The 23,760-nt window shown below is 36.4% G+C and overlaps 1 protein-coding gene across 2 annotated transcripts in view; it reads left to right on the top strand.

Annotated features, from left to right (window-relative positions):
* LOC136856738 (modular serine protease) overlaps positions 1–23,760 on the top strand; it is a 298,657-nt gene that overhangs the window by 169,125 nt on the left and 105,772 nt on the right. For both annotated transcript variants that reach the window (XM_067134817.2, XM_067134818.2), the window contains exon 5: positions 5,750–5,866. In XM_067134817.2, coding sequence (XP_066990918.2) covers positions 5,750–5,866 — 117 coding nt within the window. The remainder of the gene's footprint in view (positions 1–5,749; positions 5,867–23,760) is intronic.

The raw sequence follows: 23,760 nt of genomic DNA, 5'->3' as shown, positions 1-23,760 counted from the left end.
CTTGTAAATATATGTTCTGCTCTGTGTGTGATTGCAGACTCTTAAATCTGTCGTACAACTTTACTGGTACACTTGCACCAGCATGGAGGAATGTTCCCCATCACCCTTTTTTCACCCTTTGTGTTACTGGCTATTTTCCTATTTTGTTTCCAGTTTTTTACATCAAGCTTTCTTTTCTTGCCCACTTTCACGTTCTTAACACTTTGAATATTAACACTGTCGTTATATTCTCCTTCTGTAACGGTGCTCCTCTTCACATCATCCGCAATACCTGATGATCTATAATCAACATTGGCTGTCACAGATTTCTTGCTTTGTTGATGAACAGGACTCTCATGCTCTGCAACGAAAGACACAAGAATGTTTAAGAGTAAATACGACAAAAAATTAACCCTTTAATTTTGAATTATGGCAAATGAACTTGGGGAGGTAAATACTATATTGCTAAGTGAATTTTCTTTACTGACCTGGGAAATTATCATCCTCTCTTTCTGCAGAAAATATACCAGTTACCATCTCTTCTAACACGACTCATGCCTGGCTGTTTCATGTTTCAGTGTACAAGATCCCTCTTTTCTCAAGCCACTCTCTTCCATATTTCCATTGTCTTCTTGTAACTGAATAATGGTGGATATCTCGGCTTGCTCTGTAGTCTGTCACACAGATTCATTGTCGTGTTCTTTGGAGGTGTCCTCAAGGTCCATCAATATTCTCTCTGAATATTAAACCAAAAGATGAAATATGTTTGTATACAGATACTTTTATACTCTAAACTTTCAGTAAAACCATATGAATGAAGTGGAATAAAGCAAAACTATGAGTTTCTTGTACATACCTATTTCATCTGCACCTAACACATACTTCAACATCTTCCTCAGTACACATGGGAATGTTACAAACACACTACTAAGCAATATTATTCCTCTGGCTTGATTGTTGAGCAATAAATGAAGTTGGCAGCATGTATTTGTTGACAACAATATCTAGGATGGGAAGAGGGAAATGTTGGATTTATTTCAGTGGATTTAGTGGACTTAGGGATTTCTTTCATTGCTTTGAGTGGACTTGGGGATTTATTTTGCTGCATTGAGTGGACTTGGTGATTTCTTTGGACTTACGGATTTCTTAAATTTAATTACTAGAAAGTACGAATTATACTTATGCAAGTTACATAGACTTAGTTATTTATTGTTGAAACTGATTGGAGATTTGAAAAGAGCGGGATATTTTGGTCCGGATACATGCATTATCTCCATTTGTCAAAAAATGGGCTTAGTGATTTTATTTATTGGACCCTCCAAATAGTCCATTTTGAGATAATTGACTTTTCTCCACAAGTCAAAATAAGAGTATTGTTTTGTTCAGCAATTATACAAATTTCATGTCAAATAATGGATACAAAACTGAATAACATGCCAAAACAGTACATTCATTTCTCAAGTGCTGAATACTTATGATGATGATTTTTGTATCAGTGTTAGGTAGAAATGTTTTCGTTGAACAAATTGATTCACACTTGCTCATAAGTTTTTCCTCTCTTCTTTGAGAGGTATAGTGAATTGTTGGTTGTTTAATTCTTATTTTTTGTTACCCTGCACTTTTGATCACTCATGTCATATCAAATTAGATATAACTAACATTTTTATTTATTCTACCTTCTTTTCCTACAAATAAAGGAAGACAGGTTCAGAGATGGAATAAAATCTATGTAAAAATTTTCACATTATATGTCTTAAAAAATGGCTTCTATTTCTAGGTGCTTCATATTCATGAAGCCTTCAAACATTCCTACAATATAAAATATATGTTTGTGGAACTCTGCTTGTAAATAATTTTGTGTATCTGTGCGTACTCAGCCTTTTACAGAGTGATTGCCCTGATCATGCTATTTTATATGCCAAGAAAGTTCTGAGACGAACAGCACCTATGGGGAAACTTGTTACACACGAGCAGAATACAAGCAACATTGTCCAGCTGGAAAACATACACTGTGTGGATGAATATTAAAAATAAATATAAATTTCTTTCTTAATGTTTTTATACTTTGTGAAGAAGTAGTGAACAAAACTGTCATAAAGGAACATTGGAATAATCTCATGTCAGCTCTGAATTTTAGGTAATTTCTAAGCCAAAATTCCAAGACACTTTTGTTACTTGTAAACACTTGATTGCTGTCAGATTTACTTTTATTGTGGCTTGAAGTTGAAATACAAAACAGTGCCAAGCAAGTTGGTGACAGGAGAGTGAACTGATGTAAGAATTAATAAACACTGGTGAATCCTCATAATTTTATTTAGAAATAACTCAGTACAAGATACCTAAGTTCTAAGTCTGAAAATATTAGTAATCCAATATTATACGGAGTCTGTTCTTTTGTTGTCAATTGGTCTTGGACTTCCTTAAATGATTATAATCCATTGTTTAATGTCCTGTGGCACAATGGAGAACACCTAGCTAACTAGTTGGATTTTAATTTGTGTCTGGAGTGAGATTAGCATTTTAAACTCCCAAGTTCAATGTTTTCATTGCTGCTATGATCAAATAAAGCTTTCGTCACTTATTTAGTGAAATGTTTTGATTACTCCTATGATTTAAATAAAACTTTTTGTCAGCTACTCGGTTAACTATTTTTTTGTTTGGGAATGGTATGGAAGAGATCAGAACCTTGAATTCTCTCAAAATTATGTTGGAAATTTTGAATATTCTAACCATTAGTACTACAATTCTTCTTCTATGCAGTATCACTTGTATTAATGCACTGTTCCTCTCCTGATCCCTAAAGTGTAATGTTTTGACTGCCATTATGATCGAATTAAGTTTTGACTAGGTATTTGTTAGCTCATTTGGTAGAATTGTCCAATGATGAAGTTGTGATTTATGTATTTAATCTGATCTGTGGAATATGAAGAGAAAAAACTATCACAGTTTTTTGTTGTTTAGAGTAAGCATTCCATTACATTGCATTTACATAGTTTAATATCTCTTCCTACCTGAGCCCTCACAATTATGCAGTTTCAAGTAAACTGGCAGAATCTGCTTAATTCTCTGTAATGTACGAGCTCAACTTGTCATGCTACACTGTTCTTGTGATTGTTATTAAACTCTCAACGTAAGCTAACATCTCAGCGGTCGAAGGAAACTCATCATATGTTTGGCTAATCACCGGATGACAACAACATTCCCTTCCAACTAATACGCTCACCTCAACACGCCCAACAGCAAAGAGCCATACCCATTACAGACTCTTACCACATCAAAGAAGATGGTCTAATGATGCCTACAAAGACTTCAATATAGCCTACGGCATCAACATTTCCAACTACTATTATCTCAAAAGGAACCAGGCCATATGAAAATTCTTCAAAATTTATAAGCAAATAAATGAAAATCAATATTTATTAACTTCAAGAACCAACGACCATTACCATTGCTCAACTTTCCGTAAGTTTTTAGTAATACACCATCTGACAACTAAATGGAATGTGTTTTCTGATTTTTATTTTTATTGTAATATCTTTTAATATGTCATAATCCTCAAATAATTATCATGTTTTAGACTCCAATATTATCACAAATGTTGTCAAGTAACAGCATACTACATTTTGTATTGTAATAGTTGTTTAACAATCTCCAATACATTTTAAACAATATAGTTTTTAACAGCACTCATAAATAATTTCCAATCAGGTACCTGATCTATCCTAAGGTGAAAAATATGGTTGATGATGCCTACTATTGATAGGCGAAACATGTACCATCTAATATATTAATTTCATGTTAACAATTTTGATAAGGACAATGTCCTAATTTCAAAAATTGTATTGTATTGAGTAGGTGGATGAATAATAAAACATACAGTGTTATTTAATAAGTGGTATGTTCCGAACTGTCAGCAGAGAGATGGCGTGGAATGACATTAGTAGACAAATAAGTTTGAGTGGCATCTTTAAAAGTAGGCAAGATCACAATATGAGAGGACAAATTGGGGCAAATATTCATTTATAGGAAGGGGAGTTATGGATTGGAATAACATACCAAGGGAGATGTTCAATAAATTTCAAATTTCTTTGAAATCATTTAAGAAAAGGCTTGGAAAATAACAGATAGGGAATCTGCCACCTGGACAACTGCTCTAAATGCAGATCAGTATTGATTGATTGATTGATTGATTGATTGATTGATTCTATACACTCCCTTTCCCAGGAATATCCCATTCCTTTCTTGCAGAATATTCTGTATCCCATTCACCAAGTACCCTTTATTCTGATATTTCATTTGGTGTTGGGAGGCTATATTTAACACTTTGCCACCCGATCCCAACTTCAGTCTTAGCCAATACATAATTACATATTTTTTTTAACCATATCATCCTGTAGACTTACATCCTTGCACATCATTCTTACTGAGCTTGGTGACTTCAGTCGCTTAACTGCGGCCAGTATTCAGTATTTGGGAGATACTGTAGTGGGTTTGAACCCCATTGTCAGCAGCCCTGAAAATGGCTTTCTGTGGTTTCCCATTTTCACACCAAGCAAATGCTGTGGTTGTACCTTAAGGCCTCAGCCACTCCCTTCCCACTCCTAGCCCTTTCCTGTCCCATCGTCGTCATAAGACCTATCTGTGTCAGTGCAACGTACAGTACAGCAACTTGCACATCATTTTTACTCAACAGTTAGTTGTACTACTGGGTGATCCCATTATTATTTTAGCAAATTAACTTGTGATTACATCAAGTGTATGAACTTTTCTTCAAGTCGCCAGACCTCTGCTCCGTACAATACCCTAGATTTAACTAATTAATCATTCTGTCACTGTATGCTGGATAGTCTACTAGGCTGCTTTGTAGTCATACTCATGTGTTTGGACCTTGTCCTACTTATGCAGCATACCTTCAGGGGAATATCAGCTGTATCTTTGACTGCAATTTCAATGCAACAGCTGTTTTTAGGTGAATTATTTTTTTCTCCTTCTGGCAATAAGAACATTTCTTATGTAGTAGTATAGAGTATGTATGAAGTAGTCTGTTAAGCATTGCACTTCTCTTCTCAAGATAGCATGTTTGATCCCAGCTGAGGTCAGTTGCCTTTGAGGGTGTTAAATAAAATGTGACTACTGGCTTCTGGCATGTATAAGAACTCCTGAGATATACATTTCTGATTTCTTAGAATCTCTTGAAATTTATAGCAATTGAAGTGATATTAAGCAAATATCATTACAGTATTTCTTATAAGGCCAGGCTGAGTGGTTCAGACAGTAGAGTGACAGCCTTCCGAGCCCAAGTTGATGGTTTCCATCCTGGCTCAGTCCAGTGATATTTGAAGGTACTCAACTAGGCAAGTCTCTTGTCAATAGATTTATTGTCATGCAAGGAATTCCAGTAGACAAAATTCCAGCACCTCAGCATTTCTCAAAACCATGAAAGTAGTTAGTGGGACATGAAACCAAAATCATTATTATTTCTTATGTTTTTTCTAAGTGATTATACAAAAGTTAATATTTTTTTTGGGATGTCTTACTTCTACAAAATGCTTCCTGAATGATATTTTAAAAGTAAAGATAATTTATAAATATGTATCCCTGTCCAGTTCTGTTTTGTATCTGGCTAATTCTTTCTATGCTTCTCTTACTGTACTAACATAAGCTTAAGCATTTATGAACACGAGACATTCAAACCAGTTTATCAATATATGTATTACCTCTTCAGTGTAAAATAGCCTCTCTGTTCATTATTGGTAATGCTTGGTTTCAGGAGTGGAGAATTTCAGTGCAGTTCTGGGCAGTGCATTGATATTATCTTGCTATGTGATGGAAATAAGGACTGCAAAGATGGTTCTGATGAAACAAAGGATTCATGCGGGACTTTCAGGTAATTAATCATTGACACTTCAACCTGTGAGGGACCTTGTGAAATTTAAGTTTCAAGCTATGCCACAGAGGTGAGTGGATGATAAAATCTTCTTACTTTAATATTAAAATTTAGTCATTCATTAACAAATTGAATGGGTCAGAGCAAAGGATAATGGGCTAAAATTTGATGCCTTTAACCTTTTGCACTCCTATGTCGAGTGCGGTTCAACATTACAATATTAGACTTGCACTCCGATATCAAGCTCCACTCGACATGACAATTTCTCGTACTTTCAGCGCTCGTATGATGACTGTGCCATGTTCTGGTATTGTAGAGCTATCCAACGGTCTCTGATAGAACACGTTTTCCTATTTACAATAGTTCGTGGGAATTGTGATAACTATTTTAAGCTCTGTTATTCTTGAATGTTAATGCAAGCTCACAGATGTTGTTGTTTGAATGTAAACATGGCTTCTGCTTCGTCTTCACTCACGGAACTGGATATTTTAGAACAGTTAGTGGACAGTGATAGTGATGATGATGAACCAACAACTGACTTGGATGATTTATTAGTGAATAATGTAAGTGAAAGTGAACAAAGTGATAGTGATAATGAAACCGGAGGTGGTGATGCTCCTCCATAACCATGGCGCGAGTAGAAAGCTGGTGATTCTGATTTACCTGCATTCTCATTCAATGAAACAATTTGTGGATACAAAGCATCAGGTAGGAACAATCCCTCAACACCTTATGGATTTTTTCAACTTATTTTAGTGATGACTTATTCAAGCAAATTGTTGACGAGACCAACAGATCTGCTAAAGTCAAAATTCATAACGTGAGAAAACCTGGTCTCCACCCAGAAAACTGTTTTGAAAAGTACCACACAGTGAAAATATACAAGGATTAATGTATTTTGTGTGCCAAATTGTAAATATATTCATGTAATATACTTACATTTTGTGTTAGATTCTTTTGTATTGTTCACATCCTACAGCTGTTCATAGTGCACAAATTGATTAGGAGTGGAGCTAAGGGTAATGGATTTCAAAAGGTTAATTCACTGTTAAGAGCTGTTGAGAAGAAAGCTACCAATTGGCATTAGTTCTTTATGGAACTGCCCAGTACGGAGTAAATTGTTACTCATGGAAGCCTAATCAGACGAGGAAAGCTTAGTAATGTTAAGATATTCATAACAATTAATTTGTTTTTCTTATTATATACGTTGAGTATTCAGACAGATCCTCAACAGCTCCACCGTCAGCTGTCATAAATGGCCTAGGCATCTCCAAAGAGGCATACTACGAAAATGGGGAGTGATGTAGTTTCCCATTGCTTTGCTCGCTGAGCCAGAAGTTGCTATTGCATATCAGTCTGCCAAGCCCACTGAAATGCATGCACCAACTGACCCTATGAGCAACATTTTCACACCATTCATAAGAGGAACTGGCTGCCTAAAGAATGGCATTACTAGTATCACTCATATCTTAGTCACTTTCTTATTGTCAAAGCTAAGGATCAGACTAAGACAGGTCAATGCAAATAACAAATTTGATCTTGCCCAAACCAGAAGACATAGTGCCCCGTGAACACTAGGTCTCACCAACAAATGGAGTTTCATCAAAATTTATCTTTCATCTGAAAAGTTGTAAAAACTTACTTAATGCCTGCCTTTCAGCTCTAACTGATTCAAATGATTACTTCGAAAGTTTAAAATTGGTTAAAAGGAAGACTCATTTGAGTTTCACATTTGTAAGATCATCTGCTTTATAAATTCATTATAATAGAGGTGTGTAATATCGGAGTGCTGCCAAATTAAGTTGCACTGGTATATTAGCTTCACCATTAAAAACTGGGGGATGAAGAAAGAAAAGAAAAGAAAAAAAGAAAGAAAGAAAGAAAGAAAGAAAGAAAGAAAGAAAGAAAGAAAGAAAGAGACCAAGGGTAAAAAAGCTAATGATTTTATAGTACAGAATTTTCATTCAACATACTCATCTTCTGTTACTATGCATCATCATAAAATAGGTACAACAATAATTAAGACCATTCTTAATGCTTTGCAGCATAGAAAATGTCCATCTTTTGGTGTCCTATCATGCACAAAATAAGTTAAATATATTTTTTTGATTACGTATCAGTGCTTGTCAATTATGATATAACCATGTGATATTGAGTTAAAGTACTTTGTTTAGAGCTCTCACATCACTTCATATTTTAAAAAGTGGGTGGATAGTACTGACAATGACCATGGAAATACAGAAAAGCTTGAAGCAGATTAAATCTAACACTAACGACCATGCATAAACAGAATTTTTAGACAGTTATGACTGCTAACCTTTGCACTGCGAAGAGTTAAAGCAGCAGATGTTAGTTACGGGCATAATAAATGTGGCTTGTTGAAATGGAATTTTTCCATTTTCATTCTGATGTGACCTGAAGTCCACATTAGATTTATCTTCTCACTTCCACATTACTTGTGCTTTTCTTAAAAAGTGAAATTGCTAGGTTTGAAACTGAATTCCCAAATTTGTTTATGCAATTTTTTTTCTCTAACAGATGGCTCATAACAGCAAGAAACAAATGCTTCTTCATGGCATTTACTAGTAGAGCTAAAAGCTTAAAACTAAGAACTGTTCTCAAGATTAACAAAAGTTACAAATGATGTTACACTTCCTCACACTTCTCATTTTCAAATACTGGCAGCATCTGTTCTTCTTATGCTTCTCCTCCTCCTATTTCCAGTTCTCTCCTGGGTCGAGTTATGAATCAAGGACCTCCATTGTTGCCTGTCTCTCTACTAAACTCTTCCTGCTTCCACCTCTCTTTTCTATTCTCTCCTCCACTGTATCCACCCACCTCTTTTAAGGCCTTCCTTATGGTCTCTTTTCTTCTGGTTTCTCTGTAAATACTTTCTTTGGAACTTGGTCTTCTTCCATTCATGTCATATGTCCATACCATTTCAGCTTGTTTATTTCTACCTTGACATTCAGTTTTGAAATGTCAATCCTCTTTTAAATCCTCATTTCTGATTCTGTCTATACTTGTCTACCTGTAAGAAATTTCATGGTCATTTGCTTGTTGTACGCTTTTTTTCAATTTCCTTAGATACGTTCCCATTTTCTGTGATTATATAGTTTCTACTGGTTTTCCATTTACTTCTATCTTCCCCCTTTCCTCTTCTCTCCTTTCTTTCCTTTTGTTATCCCTTGTGTTTTATGAGTTTTGCTCATTGGGACCTTTCATGAATAAACTAAATTAAATTTAATTAAATTAAAAATCACTCTTCTCTACACTTATTCTCATTCCAAACTCTTCTATCACCTGATTCCACACATTAACTTGTTCTTGTACTTCCATTTCATTTTCTTCCCATATCACTATATCATCTGCAAACAGTAGGGCCTTTGCTAAATTACATCATATCTTCTGTGTTACACACATGTAGATTTTATCCCTGACTGGATGAAGAGTATGGAGGACAGTACTTTTCACTGCCGAAGTCCAACCTTCTTGTTCCTCCTATCTTGGTCTTTATACTGCACACACACTTTTTGTACAAAGCTTTTATTATTTTCACTTCTGCTCTGTCTACTGACTTTTCTTCAGTTATCCCAAACCAAGTGCGTATGATAGGACCTTCTCAAAGTCTGTAAATGTCATCATCAGCAAATCTTTCTTAAACTCCCATCTTTTCTCCATCATGCTGGCAGCATCTTGTGGTATTGTGATATTTCAAAACGAGGCACAATCATTATGTATGATATAATGGGTCATCATAATGGACATTTTTGAAGGGTCGAAGCTGTAACTTACCTCAAAGTTTTGCAACCAGAACTTAGATTTGCAGCTTGTCTGCTCTCCATGTTGGATTGGTGTCGAAGGTCATCCAGCCATAAAATAGGGCCAAGACCACATGTACAACCAGGGTGTAGTAGAAGAGAAGGGTGCAGCTTATCCAATATGGTATTTTGAGTTTGCACATGATATCTGTTGCGATTTATGCTAAGAAAATGAAGTTACCTATAAAGGGAACATGGCATATTCTAGTTAAAAGGCCATCAGCTTGGAAAATTCAGAATAATTATCAGATGTTTAGATCCAATAATCAGTAATTCAGGATCCAATGATGTGGATCACCAAACTAGGTTTATAGTGTCTGCTTTGCCTGTGCAGTTCTAAGATGACATGTAGGATGGACTGTCCATGCATGGTCAAGTTTTCACCCCTGTACTGTCTTAGGCTCGGCTCAAAGTAAATCTGTCAGCGGCTGATTTTACTGCGCATTTACGGGCAAGTTGATGAGCAAGTTAGAGCCTGTATGGGGTCTTCAGTTTTAGCATCAGTTTTAACTAATTGCTCTAACTGTACACTTCACTCATAGGACATAATGTCAGACTTGAGTATCATACCTCAAGTGTTTTTAATCAAATCCATCCAGCTATACCATTCTAATCTGTTCTTGTGGAAAATAAAGAGTAAAGATACAGTGATTTAAAAAAATGTTACTTATGAACAGTTACTGTAGGCTATGATAAAGTTGTCGGAAATTGATCCTGAAGCTACAAAAGAAGCAGTGGGGAAAAAAAATCACACGGTTTATTATACTTTTATATTGTGCTGTAAGCTACATTATACATACTGTTGTTTAATATTTTAAAGCAGGGCCTCTCAAATGCCCAAAATCTCGCGCGTGCAAATCGAGGCGCAAGAGCTCCGTGCACTGTGCATCAGTCCCGCTCAGCTCGCCTCAGACCAACGCTTCGTCTCTGGGCTACTCAGCTAAGCTCAGCTCAACTCGGTTCAGATGTGAAGCTCTACAGAGCAAGTGAGGAAGAGGGAGACAGGCAGAGCGAGCGAGACAGATGTGGGGAAAGAGAAAGACAGTGCTATTGCTCCAAATGCACCTGGTGCATGCACTCTGAGAGGCCCTATTTTAAAGGAACATGAAATTCATTTTTTCTTTTACCTTGTACAAGTAACTTATAAATAAATTCTACTTACTTTGAGATGCTATTTCTTTAGCACCTTATGCAGCGCAGGTCTCAGGAATAATTACTCCCAAAGACTCTGCTGAAATTGGCTCAACTCATTGACTGAATGGTGAGTGGTGAGGCCTTCAGTTCAGAGTGTCCCAGGTTCGATTCCTGGCCGGGTTGGGGATTTTAATAATGTCTGATTAATTCTTCTGGCTCAAGAACTGGGTGTTTGTGTTTTTCCCAACACTTTTTTCTTCATATTTAGACAACACACTACAATACCAACCACCACAAAAATACGCAATAGTGGTTACATCCCTCCATATAGGGTTGGCATCAGGAAGGGCATCCAGTCGTAAAACAGGACCAAACCCACATATGCTACACAGTTCGCACCCATGACTCCACAGGTGTGGGAGGAAGAGGAGAAGACTGTGCTGAAATTGCAGCAGAAAAATTTAGATCTTTGTAACTTCTTCCGGTTGTTAGGGAACAAATTGGCACCAAGTGATTCATGTGGTGTAATTGCCCATCTGTTGCATTGTCACTTATTCTGATATGGGGTACGATCAAGTGAAGAAAGTGTAAATATGTATAATTCACTGTCCATCCACAAATAATTATACCAGTCATCCGGATCAAGAGCTAAATCTTTCATTAAATTTATATGCAACTGTTTATCTCATTTAAGTAACCATCTTTTATCCATATTGATGCCCTTTTCTTTTTTAGCTTTTGATCTCAAAGCTCATGCTGTAGTGGTGTAAATTATAAGATCCTCAAACACATTACTCCTTGCATAAATTGCAAAAACTGACTACAAGACTCTCAGTAAAACGGAACGTCTGGGTCCTCTTCCATGTTCCATCTTACCTGTCATCTTAGAACTGCATTGGCAAGACGCTAGGATGGACTGTCTACGGGACCCTTAAAAATGGTTTTATAACATGGGACAGATATACCATAATCAGGTCTTGACAGAATTTATGGATTCAGAATTGTGAACACTCATACATTATTCATACAGTAAGATAGTGGGTTTGAATCCCACCATCAGCAGCCCTGAATATGTTTTTTTATTGTTTCTAATTTTCACACTAGCTGCTACTCCCAAAGACTCTGCTGAAATTGGCTCAACTCATTGACTGAATGGTGAGCGGTGAGGCCTTCAGTTCAGTGTGTCCCAGGTTCGATTCCTGGCCGGGTCGGAGATTTTAATCATGTCCTTCCTAATCCTAGCACTTTCCCCTCCATGCATCGCCAAACATTTTTGATGTGTTAGAGCAACATTAAAACTACTAGTCGCCTAACATTACCATCCAGAAATATTTCTTAAACAACAAGGAATTTTGAAAAACGGCTTTTACAGACAGAACAGTAAGAGAGGGGCTTATGAAATTAGTGGATACAATTAATTAAAAAATAGTACAGGAGCATAATTTTCAATATAAATGTACATATTTTTAAATGAAAAAGCCACTATTACCTTTAGCATAATTGAAAGCAGGAAAAAAAATAGAAGATGGATAATATAATTTAATATGTTAATATTCAATCCCGATAAATTGTAACATGAAGTTGGCACTTGGGATATACTCCTCAGCAGTTCAATCATGTATCTATCGGAGAAAATGGGATGAAGGAGAAACAATGATAATGTAACTTTAGTAGTGTGAATGGTTTGTTAAGAAATAAACATGAAACAGCGCATTACATGCACATGCCAGTATTTTACTAACTTTGTTCTTGCAAAAATTCCTTTCTCAGAGAATTGTACACATTCATTTACACAATAAAATGTTCAAAGTGTTGCCCATTATTTTACATCCACATTTGTAATTAGCTACATAATGCATGGATAACATGGTGCATCATGTCTGATGAAATCTCCTTTCTTTTTTTTTTTACATCGTACTGACACAGATTGGTCTTATGGCGATGATGGGATAGGAAAGGGCTAGGAGTGGGATGGAAGCAAGCATGGCCTTAATTAAGGTACTGCTCCAGCATTTGCCTGGTGTGAAAATAGGAAATCATGGAAGACCATCTACAGGGCTGCTGACAGTGGGATTCGAAACCCATTACAGTATCTCCCGAATGCACGCTGATAGCTATGTGACCCAAACTGCACAGCCACATACTCTGTTCTGATGAAATCCTACCACAGGCTGCCTCTGTGTGATGTTTATGTCCTCTGGAGTTGTAACTGCTGAGGAGTGAATCTCAAGTGTCAACTTCACATTATAATTATGCAGGACTGAATTAACATATTACATTGCAACAAATGATTTTATTAATAATCTCTTTATTCCTGCTTTCAATAATGCTAAAGATAATGAGAGGTTTTCATTTTAAAATATGTAAGTGTGTGTTTAAAATTATATTTCTGTACATTTTTTAATTAATTGTATCCACTAATTTCATAAGCACTTTTCTGTACGTCCTGTCTGTGAAAGATTTTTTCCAAAATTCCTTGTTTAACTAATATTGCCAGTGGTAATGTTAGGTGACTCATTCTGTATATCTTATTGAACAGTCATTACAAGATGTTTGTATGCTGATGGTATATGGAAGAAGACTGCAGAAAAATGCTCTGGATTGCTATTGAAGGTTGTTACAGTCTAGTGTTGAACTATTTGACTGTGACTTCCCAATCCTCTCATACAGTGTTTTACATATTAAAATAAAGCTATATGGTAGTTCAAATTATGTTGCTTTGTATAAAGGATGTTTAGAGAGAACTTTTTTGTTGTTCCAGTTTTAATAGTCTATTTTATTGAAGGTAGAGGGTATGGTTTTGACAGTTCTATTCTTTATTTTAATATTTGTTATTATTGTCTACCTGAATGTTGATGATAAATTATACTTTTAATAATGACAATACAATACTTGTATTATTTGTTTGGATGTGAGTGAAAGATGAATGTTGTATCTTGTTTGTATGAATGAGGAAGGAAAATGGATAAAACTGAACAGTAAAATATTGTTTGTATGCTGTACAAGGACACTTCAGATTGCAACATGTCTATTTTTATTTGAATATTATTGAATGTATCTCATGGGAGTTGACACCTGTATTGTTCAACTGAATGTACACATGTGCTTCAAGGACAGGCTACTTAAGCTGTAGAATAATAGAGGGAGACCTATGGTGAGGCTTGGCTCAGGTTTTATTGCGGTTTTCAGGATACAATAACTCGCAACTTATAAATTACTGCAGAATTATTTCTTCCTTTATTCATGAATCCCAAACTTACATCTCTCTCATCTATTCAATTTCTACCATAAACTTTTTTTTTTTCAAAGAGCATCGCAGTCCAAGACATCTCACTGCACTTCTTTTTAACTCACAATAGCAAAAAAATTTCACTGCTGGTGACTGAGTCACATGAAACATTTAAAAGAAAGTCATGCAGTGAAATTAAATTACTTGAATTCTAAGCACAAAATTCGAGAAAAATTATCATGGGGTTAATTATAATGCGGTTATACTGCGTTATGCAATATTCCTGCTGAAATGTCTGTTACAGCCTTTTAGTTTTTCAGTTTGGTATTGAATATAATTTGACTATGAAGCATATTAGAAGGAAAAAGAAAACATTTCACTGTCACTAAAATGTAACTCACTATATCAAAGAATTTCACTGTTGCTACAGTTTATCAGTTAGAAAAAGTGACAGCCTGATCAGGGCTGTCTTAATGAATGGACACGATGGGGCAGTTGGCCAGGGTCTCCACGAGCATAATAGGAGCCCCATGGAAATCTATGCTCAAACCAGGGTTGCAGTTTTCATGATGCAGTAACTTGCAACTTATCAATTACTGCAGAATTATTTCTTCCTTTATTCATGAATCACAAACTTACACCTCTCTCATATATTTTTATTTCTACTTTTTTTTTCAAAGAGCAAAAGCAAAGAGCAAAAATTGAAATGTCCCAGTTTTATATTGCTTGCAATATTATGGTAGTGGAATACCGTGATGCAATTAACATCTGGGGACAACAATGTAGACCATGCATTTCCACTTTCAAAAGCAGAGTCTCCGCTGTTTGTGTTCCAGTAATTATATTTGTGTGGTAAAGGCTTAGAGGAAGTGAGGAAAAAGCTCTGATTTATTACATGTTAGTGATATTCCTGTTAGCCAGTCAGAAGAAATTAAACTTTAATATTTTGAGTAGAATGCAGAAGAGAAAAAAGAGCTGCAGAGGAGAAAGAGAAAATGAGTAAACTTTGTAAGTCAACTTATTGGTTTAGTCCTAGTGAAATGTCAGTTGCTAGTACTGCTCCTTCAACTACGATTACTCCTGTACCCAATCATCCATTTACAGCCGACATATCAATTGTTACTGCTGCTGAGGCCATTCCACAAGAGTAAGTACCCAAATGTGAAACCATAAAGGAGTTGGTAATCCAAGACACAGATCTGGGGTTATGGGACATTAGCAATACCAACATAAAGCAATACTCCAAGTGGACCAACATTGTATCAGAATAATGAAAGAAATCTTTCAAATTCATGCAAAGTGTGATGGAGGGGAGAAAGTTCAGATAAGATACATATCAAATATGGCAAAAGCGTAAAATGTGAATGACTACTCTATTCATCATCCCAAGGTATACTCTTCTTTCTTCTTCTTTTCTAGCCTATTTCAGTCCAATTCTGGATGTAGGCCTCTTCCATAAGCTTCCATCGTCTTCATTCTTGAGCCACTTGGAACCAGCGTGTTCCAGCCAACAGCTTTATGTCATCGAGCCATCTCTTCTGGGATCTTCCAATGCCTCTCTTGTGTTCCCATGTTCTTCAGTGAACAATCCTAGAAGTCCACCTGTTATAGTCTTGTTGAGCTTTATGTCCTGCCCATTGTCATTTTAGTCTTGCTAGCCTACTCCCTCCAGGATGTCTATTTCATTCGTTCTTCTCCTGATGTCCTCTGAACAGATCTTATCTTTAAGGCTGATCCCTAGCATCTGTTGCTCCATGGTTCATTGTGTTCGCTGAAGCTTGCGAGCACTTGCCTTAGTCAAAGTCATTGTTTCCAGACTGTAAGTAGTAACTGGAAGCACGCACGTATTATAAACCTTGGTCTTCAGGTTAATTGGAACATCCTTCTTGGTCAGGATGAATCTTAGTTTTCGGAATGCTATCCAACTCATATCTATTCTGCGAGGAACTTCTGCACATTGGTTGTCTTTTCCAAGTTTTATCTTGTGTCCAAGATAGATGTACCCATCGATAGCATCTATATATTGGTTTCCCATTTTAAGTGGTTGACTGTCTTGGCTTAGTATTTTCATTTTACCAATGTTCATTTTCCTTTTTCTGAAAAAAAAAAAAAAAAATGCTGTTTGTTCGGGACGTCGATCCATGTGGATCTTTTGCTCCTGCTGGCACCATATTGTATGAACCTGCGTGTAATTGGAATGGCGGTAGTTAACTGAAAATAATTTGTGGATTAGTTAAAATTTTCTATAGATTAAAATCTTTTCTTTATTGAACGAGAGTCTTTATAAAGACTTTAGTATATTTCTTGTATATACTGAAAAATTTGGTATAAATATTTTGATTCCCATTTGACTTCAATTGTCAACCCAGTATCAACATTGAGTGTTAATGTTATTTTATATTATCTCCATTAGATGTGAATATATACAGTATATGATATCCCAATAGAACTTCAAAACAGGATTAATAAATTCAATCCAAATATGACTATGTCCTTACACATCGATGTAAATTATTGGGAACAGTTAGTTTTTTAAAATAGTTTTAATATAACATCCACGTCAGAGCTCTGACTTAGAGTATAGAATTTATGGCTGATGATGCCTTGCAATGTGACAGGTGTGTATAGGTACTTTGAGGCAGAAACAGGTTACAAGAAGGACCTTCCAGGAATCGTTAATGAACAAGGGGAGTGTGTATGCGAGGATCTTCAAAAGGCAGAAGTATTCAGTCAGCAGTATGTAAAGATTGTTGGTTACAAGGATAATGCCCAGATAGAGTAGGTGTCTAATACTATAGAAGTATTAAAATTTACCTATGACAGCAATGACATTTACAGTAAGATACAAAAGTTGAAAACTAGAAAAGCAGCTGGAATTGATAAGGTTTTGGGGGATATACTAAAGACAATGGGTTGGGATATAATACCATATCTGAAGTACTTGTTTGATTATTGTTTGCATGAAGGAACTTTACCAAATGAATGAAGAGTTGCTATAGTAGCGCCTGTATATAAAGGAAAGGGTGATAGACATAAAGCTGAAAATTACACGCCAGTCAGTTTGACATGCGTTGCATGTAAGCATTGGGAAAACATTCTTTCTGATTATATAAGACATGTTTGCAAAATTAATAACTGGTTTTGATAGAAGGCAGTTTGGTTTTAGGACAGGTTATTCCACTGAAGCCCAACTTGTAGGATTCCAGCAAGATATAGCAGATATCCTGGATTCAGGTCAATTGGACTGTATTGCGATGGACCTGTCTAAGGCATTTGATAGGGTAGATCATGGGAGACTACTGGCAAAAATGAGTGCAATTGGACTTGACAAAAGAGTGACTGAATGGGTGGCTCTGTTTCTAGAAAATAGAACTCAGAGGATTAGAGTAGGTGAAGCTTTATCTGTCCCTGTAATAATTATGAGGGGAATCCCTCAAGGCAGTATTATTGGACCTTTATTTTTTCCTTTCAATGATATGTGTAAAGAAGTGGAATCAGAGATAAGGCTTTTTGCAGATGATGTTATTCTGTACAGAGTAATAAATAAGTTACAAGATTGTGAGCAACTGCAAATTGACCTCAATAATGTTGTGAGGTGGAGAGTAGGCAATGGTATGATGATAAACGGGGATAAAAGTCAGGTTGTGAGTTTCACAAATAGGAAAAGACCTCTTAGTTTTAATTACTGCATTGATGGGGCGAAAGTTCCCTTTGGGGATCATTGTAAATACCTAGGTATTAATATTAGGAAAGATCTTCATTGGGGTAATCACATAAATATGATTGTAAATAAAGGGTACAGATGGTTATGAGGGTATTTAGGGGTTGTAGTAAGGATGTAAAGGAGAGAGCATATTTGTCTCTGGTGAGACCCTAACTCGAGTATGGTTCCAGGTATGGGACCCTTACCAGGATTACTTATTTCAGGAACTGGAAAAAATCCAAAGAAAAGCAGCTCGATTTGTTCTGGGCGATTTCCGACAAAAGAGTAGCGTTACAAAAATGTTGCAAAGCTTGGGCTGGGAAGACTTGAGAGAAAGGAGACGAGCTGCTTGACTAAGTGGTATGTTCTGAGCTGTCAGTGGAGAGATGGCATGGGAGAACATCAGTAGACGAATAAGTTTGAGTGGTGTCTTTAAAAGTAGGACAGATCACAATATGAAGATAAAGTTGGAATTCAAGAGGACAAATTGGGGCAAATATTCATTTATAGGTAGGGGAGTTAGGGATTGGAATAACTTACCAGGGGATATGTTCAATAAATTTCCAATTTCTTTGCAATTATTTAAGAAAAGGCTAGGAAAACAGATAGGGAATCTGCCACCTAGGCAACTGTCCTAAATGCAGATCAGTAGTGATTGAAATTGATTGAAACATGTACCATTACAACCTTAGAATGATTATATAAGGCTGTAAAGTATTGAATAGGTGGTTTTAAATAAATTAATTGTAAAAAGTTTTAAAATTCCTTTGCCAACTGGGATTTTATTGGTGATGAGGTCTTCATTCACAGTGGCTACCACCGTTGCTTGATCATAAATATTTTTCAGGAGCTTTATATACCTTGAGTTTATCATGGCATTTTGAAGTGCCTTCATGATTGCTCAAATCTCCACTGAGTCAAAAGCTTTTTTATAATCAATGAAGGCCAGATGAATCTTGATGTTGTACTCGGTGGTTTTTTCAAGAAGATGTATAGTCTGGATGTGTTCAACAGTTGAGAACCTTTACGAAGTCCCGCTTGTTCGGCAGGTTGATAAAAATCCAGTTCTCTTGTGAGGCGGTAGGTTCAAATTTTAGTCAGGAGCTTGTAAAAGTGTGATAACAAGCTCACAGGACGATAGTTCTCTAAATTTTCCTTATCACCTTTCTTGAAGAGCAGTATCACTTCAGCATTTTCCCAATTTTCTGTGGTATTCTTCCAGAGTTAATACACTTGTTGAGGAGTATTCTCACAGCTTCTAGCAGATCTCTTCCACCTAATTTCAGCATTTCATTGGTTATTTTATCCTCTCCAGGGGATTTTTTATTCCTTAGTTGTTTAAGTGCATTTTCAATCTCAGCAGTGGTTACTTCCAATGTTATTTCATGTGTATAATTCTAGGCTAGTTGTTCATCACTGGGTGGTTTATTAATGGTTGATGTGTACAGCTTGTAGTAAAAATCTCTAATAACTTCAGTAATGTTTTGTCTATCTGTGACTATTTCTCCATTTTGTTTCTCAAGTTTTGTAATTTTTGGTCTTCCTGTAGACATGTTGTTCTTTAAAATCTTCATGTTTTTATTTTCTTCAGTTGTCTGCATGATCATGTTATTGTTAAATGTCCTTAGATCTTTTCTTATTTCCTTGCAAATGGTCTTGTTAAGATTTTTGTATTCTGCTGGATCCTTATCCATTGTATTCCTGCCCTTAATGAGCTGTATGGTATTAAGAGAAAGTTGGCTCCTCTCATTAGTTTTCTTTAATGGGATCTTCTTTGCTGCATTTTGAATACTGACTGTAATTTTCTCATTGTGTTTGTTCACATCCAGGTATTTCAAATCTTCTATTGGGTTAAGCTTTTTGGTAAGAGCTTGTTGAAATGATGATTGATGTTTTTCTAACTCCTCTACTCTTGGAAAAGTGTGCCCACTTGTAGTTTTGGACCATTTAAGTTTGAGGTCAAATGTGAAGGTCACCCGAACTAGCCTATGGTTACTTCCTGTATCAAATTTGTTGAGAACAGTAAGATCTGTATAATATTTCTTCTCATTGGACAGGATAAAATGTATCTCATTCTTGGTTTGTCCATCAGGGCTCATCCATGTCCATTTTCATTGGATGGGTTTTTTAAAGAAAGTATTCATGCAATAGAGATTTTCAGCTGTGAGATATTCTAGTAATCTTTCACCTCTTTCGTTTCGATTGCCTAGTCCATATGTATCAATGTTCTCTGGGTCTCCAATTTTCTTTTGACCCACTTTTGCATTGAAGTCTCCAATGATGATACAGAGTTGTGTCTTTTCTGAATTTTTCGCTTTGGTGATATCTTCATACAGCTGTTCCATTTCCTCTTCATCAGAAGTACTGGTTGGAGCATAGACATGTATGACTTGTATGGAGAATTTACTCTTCAATTTGAGGACTATATATATCACTCTGAGAGACAAATCGTCTTGTGTATGAATTCTTTGATATTTTTATTGACAAGAATAGCAACCCCATGTGTAGAAGCATCCCCGTTATTACGTAAGATGACATGACCTGATGGAAGGGTCTCAGCTTTTTCTCCTTGAAGACGAGTCTCACAAATACCCACAATATCTCATTTTATGTCATGCAGTTCTTCTTTTAGTCTTTCCAGGTCGTCAGCTAGTCTCATAGTTCTTACGATGTATGTGGCTATTCTTAAATTTTTAGTAGTTCTTTTCAAAAATTTTCCTCCCCCAGAATTCTTGAGGCAGACCGATGTATTATCAGTATGAGATTCTGAGTCTTTCACTCTACTCACCTGGGGTAGTTTCGTTCAAAAATTCGAAGTCATAGGAGTTTATGGAAGATGTTTGGCAATAAAACACCACGCTTGCCAGATGTGTTGGCAAGTTGTGATTCAGCCGCCCCTAACATGGGGAACAGACGCTGTCGGGGTACCGCCACTAACATGTGGGACCGTCGTGCTCTTTGTGTATTGTACTCGTATTAATCCCCAAGTACAGGGCTGCCTCTTCCTACATCTCCACCGTACCGTAGGTCACCCTCTCCGCTGTTGATGTCGTTGAGGTCTTCACTCATAATCCTGAGCTTGGACCCTTACCAGATACTACACACCAGGTCAGTGTGCTCTGGGACTCACATAGGCAGGGGCGTCACTCCCTAGGTAGAGCTGTCTCCAAAGAGGGTCTCTATCTGCTACCTGCCCCAAGCTATACTGCTTTGCAAAAAAGTTTAAAAAATGTCTTCTCTGTACATATCATGAAGGCCCTTGGAGGAGTGGAATATAAAGGCTTCCCCTATCCGTAACCTCAGCACTTGTTGGGGTAGAGTGATTTCTTCAATTTTTTTACTTTCTGACAGGGAATCAAACCCAAGCATACCTTTAGTGCCTCAGGCTGGCAGTTCCTATACTGTTTTGTATGTTGCCTGTTTTCCAAGATGGAAATCTCCTTTTGCTATATCAGGACTGGAAGCACAACAATGCTACTGTACAACATAACTAAGAGGAACGTCACAAGTGCATGGCAGCATATTTGATTTGGCAGAAAGAAGTTGTAAAATTAGATCCTGTATTACTTCAACAGTATCACTCAGAGCAAGATTATTGGCATAAAGTTTTGACATGTGTAGTTTCTGTAATTTGATTTATTGCCTTGAGAAGTTTGCCATTTCGTGGAGAAAATCAAAGAATTTGATCAGCAAAAAATGGAAACTAGTTAGGTATTCTAGAGCTGTTGACATAATTTAACCCATTTTTGGAAGAACATCTCAAAGTATATGGTAATTGAGGAAAGGCAAACCTGTTGTTTTTATCAGCAAACATTTATTATGAATTTATTGAATTAATGGGAAACCAAGTTATTTATGCTATTCTTGGAGAATAAAATAATCCATGTATTATTCAATAAGTGTGGGTTCCACTCTAGACATTTCGTACAATGATCAACTGATATGAGGATATGAGCCTGCGGAAGGTTACCTTAAGCCTCATTCCCATCTTTTCTCATGGAGCAAAGAATCTTGCACACACTGTTGTAAAGTTCCTCAATAAGAACAGAATTCCACTAACAAACTACCATGGTCAGTTGCATGACAATGCCTCAAATACGTCTGGACACTGTTCTGGATTGCAAGCATGGATTAATCATTTGAACGAGTGAATGAATGGTGGGAGTAAAAGTAGTGGAGTGTTATACAGAGACTGTAAAATTGTTTCACTTTTCTCATCATCTGTATTGCTTTTTCTCTGCTTCTGCTTATCGATGGAATGTTCTGACATCATCTTTAGGAAGAAATGTTATGGTCAAATGTATATCTGACATGAGATGGTAGTCCCATTTTGATGCTGTTCATGGTTTCGAGAGTAGTAGAAATGCATTGAATTCGGTATCTGCTGACACTGAACAGGAAATGAACACAAGTAAGAGGAAGGATTGAGCAAGAAAATAGAGAGACCGGGCGAGTTGGATGTGCAGTTAGGGGCGCGCGGCTGTGAGCTTGCATCTGGGAGATAGTGGGTTCTAATCCCACTGTCGGTAGCCCTGAAAATGGTTTTCCATGGTTTCCCATTTTCACACCAGGCAGATGCAAGACTATACCTTAATTAAGGCCTCAGCCGCTTCATTCCAACTCCTAGGCCTTTCCTATCCCATCATCGCCATAAGACCTATCTGTGTCGGTGGACGTAAAGCCACTAAAAAAAAAGGAAAAAAGGAAATAGAGAACCTGGAAATGATCTTCCTTACAATTTTTTGAAATTCCATTCTTGAAAGAGTGAACAAAACAAGTAAGATCCTGCAGTCTGAGAATATGAACATGCTTCTCGCTGCTGTGAACTTGAATCTATGAAAATCTACCTTGAGAAAGTTAGAGACAAATTTAGTGCATAATAAATTAAAGCTAGAAATAGGCATCCAGTTTCAGATTACAGAGAACATGAAGCAATGGGGAAAGGAAAGTACACGTCTTATTAGATATGACAGGTCAGAAGAAGAGGTACTTTTCAGTAAGAGTGAAAAATTTTAAAGTGGGAATATTCCATCCTGTTCTGGTCTGTTTGGTTCCTGAACTGATAAAACGTACAGAAGTTTATTCATTGATTGCAAATCTGTTCTCCTTCTTCGGTGAATTGAAAATAATAGGTTTTGATGAACTAAGCAAAAAGTGTGAACATTTAGCTTGATTAGTGGGACTTCTAAATGAATGTGAGCATCTCAAGCAATACATTGTTCTTGGTCAAAATTGTAATAGTCTCCCGGCATTGTACAGAAAAATAGTTTCAGATAAGTTGACATCATTGTTTCCCATGATAAAATTAAACTCGGTGTGTTTATGTTCATGATGGGGACCAACTGTGCAGTAGAACATTCATTTTCAAGAATGCAACTTACCCATCTTTGCAGCACAAAAGTGTAGCAACATCTAACTGACTTTCACTTGCATGTATAGAAAAATGATATCGTGAAGACCATCGACTTTAAGCCAATTATAAAGGAATTATCTGCAAAGAAATTTTGCAAATGTTTGTATTGAACACTTGAGCAGTAATACATACTGCTTGATGGTGATTTTATAATATAGATTTAGTTTGTCTTTTTCATATCTTTTCAGTATGACTTACCAACCAGATACTTTTTCTTTCTTTTTTCAACTTCAAGGCTCATGTCATATTGTCCTAACATTTGTATTTATTAATATTTGCTGCTCTTAATGTTTGTTAAATCTCAAAACACTGATTTTGTTGGTGGCACCAATATACATTCATTTTATCAGTAATCTTAATTTTATTCCTGTGGATGATTGCATAGACAGGGCTCAAAACACTGCTTGTCCCGGAGGCCTTTAATTCTGATAAGACAGCCCTAAGCCTGATAATTAATTGAATGGGCTTGATAAACAGGAAGAACTCTGTTACACAACTAAAATTAATATGAAAGTATGAATGCATCTTCCCAAGGTACGTGAGTCTCGTGGGATAACTTTATGAAATATACACAACAATTTCCTTGCTTATTAA

This window comes from Anabrus simplex, chromosome 1 (assembly GCF_040414725.1).
Source record: "Anabrus simplex isolate iqAnaSimp1 chromosome 1, ASM4041472v1, whole genome shotgun sequence".
NCBI lineage: Eukaryota > Metazoa > Arthropoda > Insecta > Orthoptera > Tettigoniidae > Anabrus > Anabrus simplex.
The sequence above is the reverse complement of the archived record's forward strand: the minus strand, read 5'-3'. Positions and strand labels throughout refer to the sequence as shown.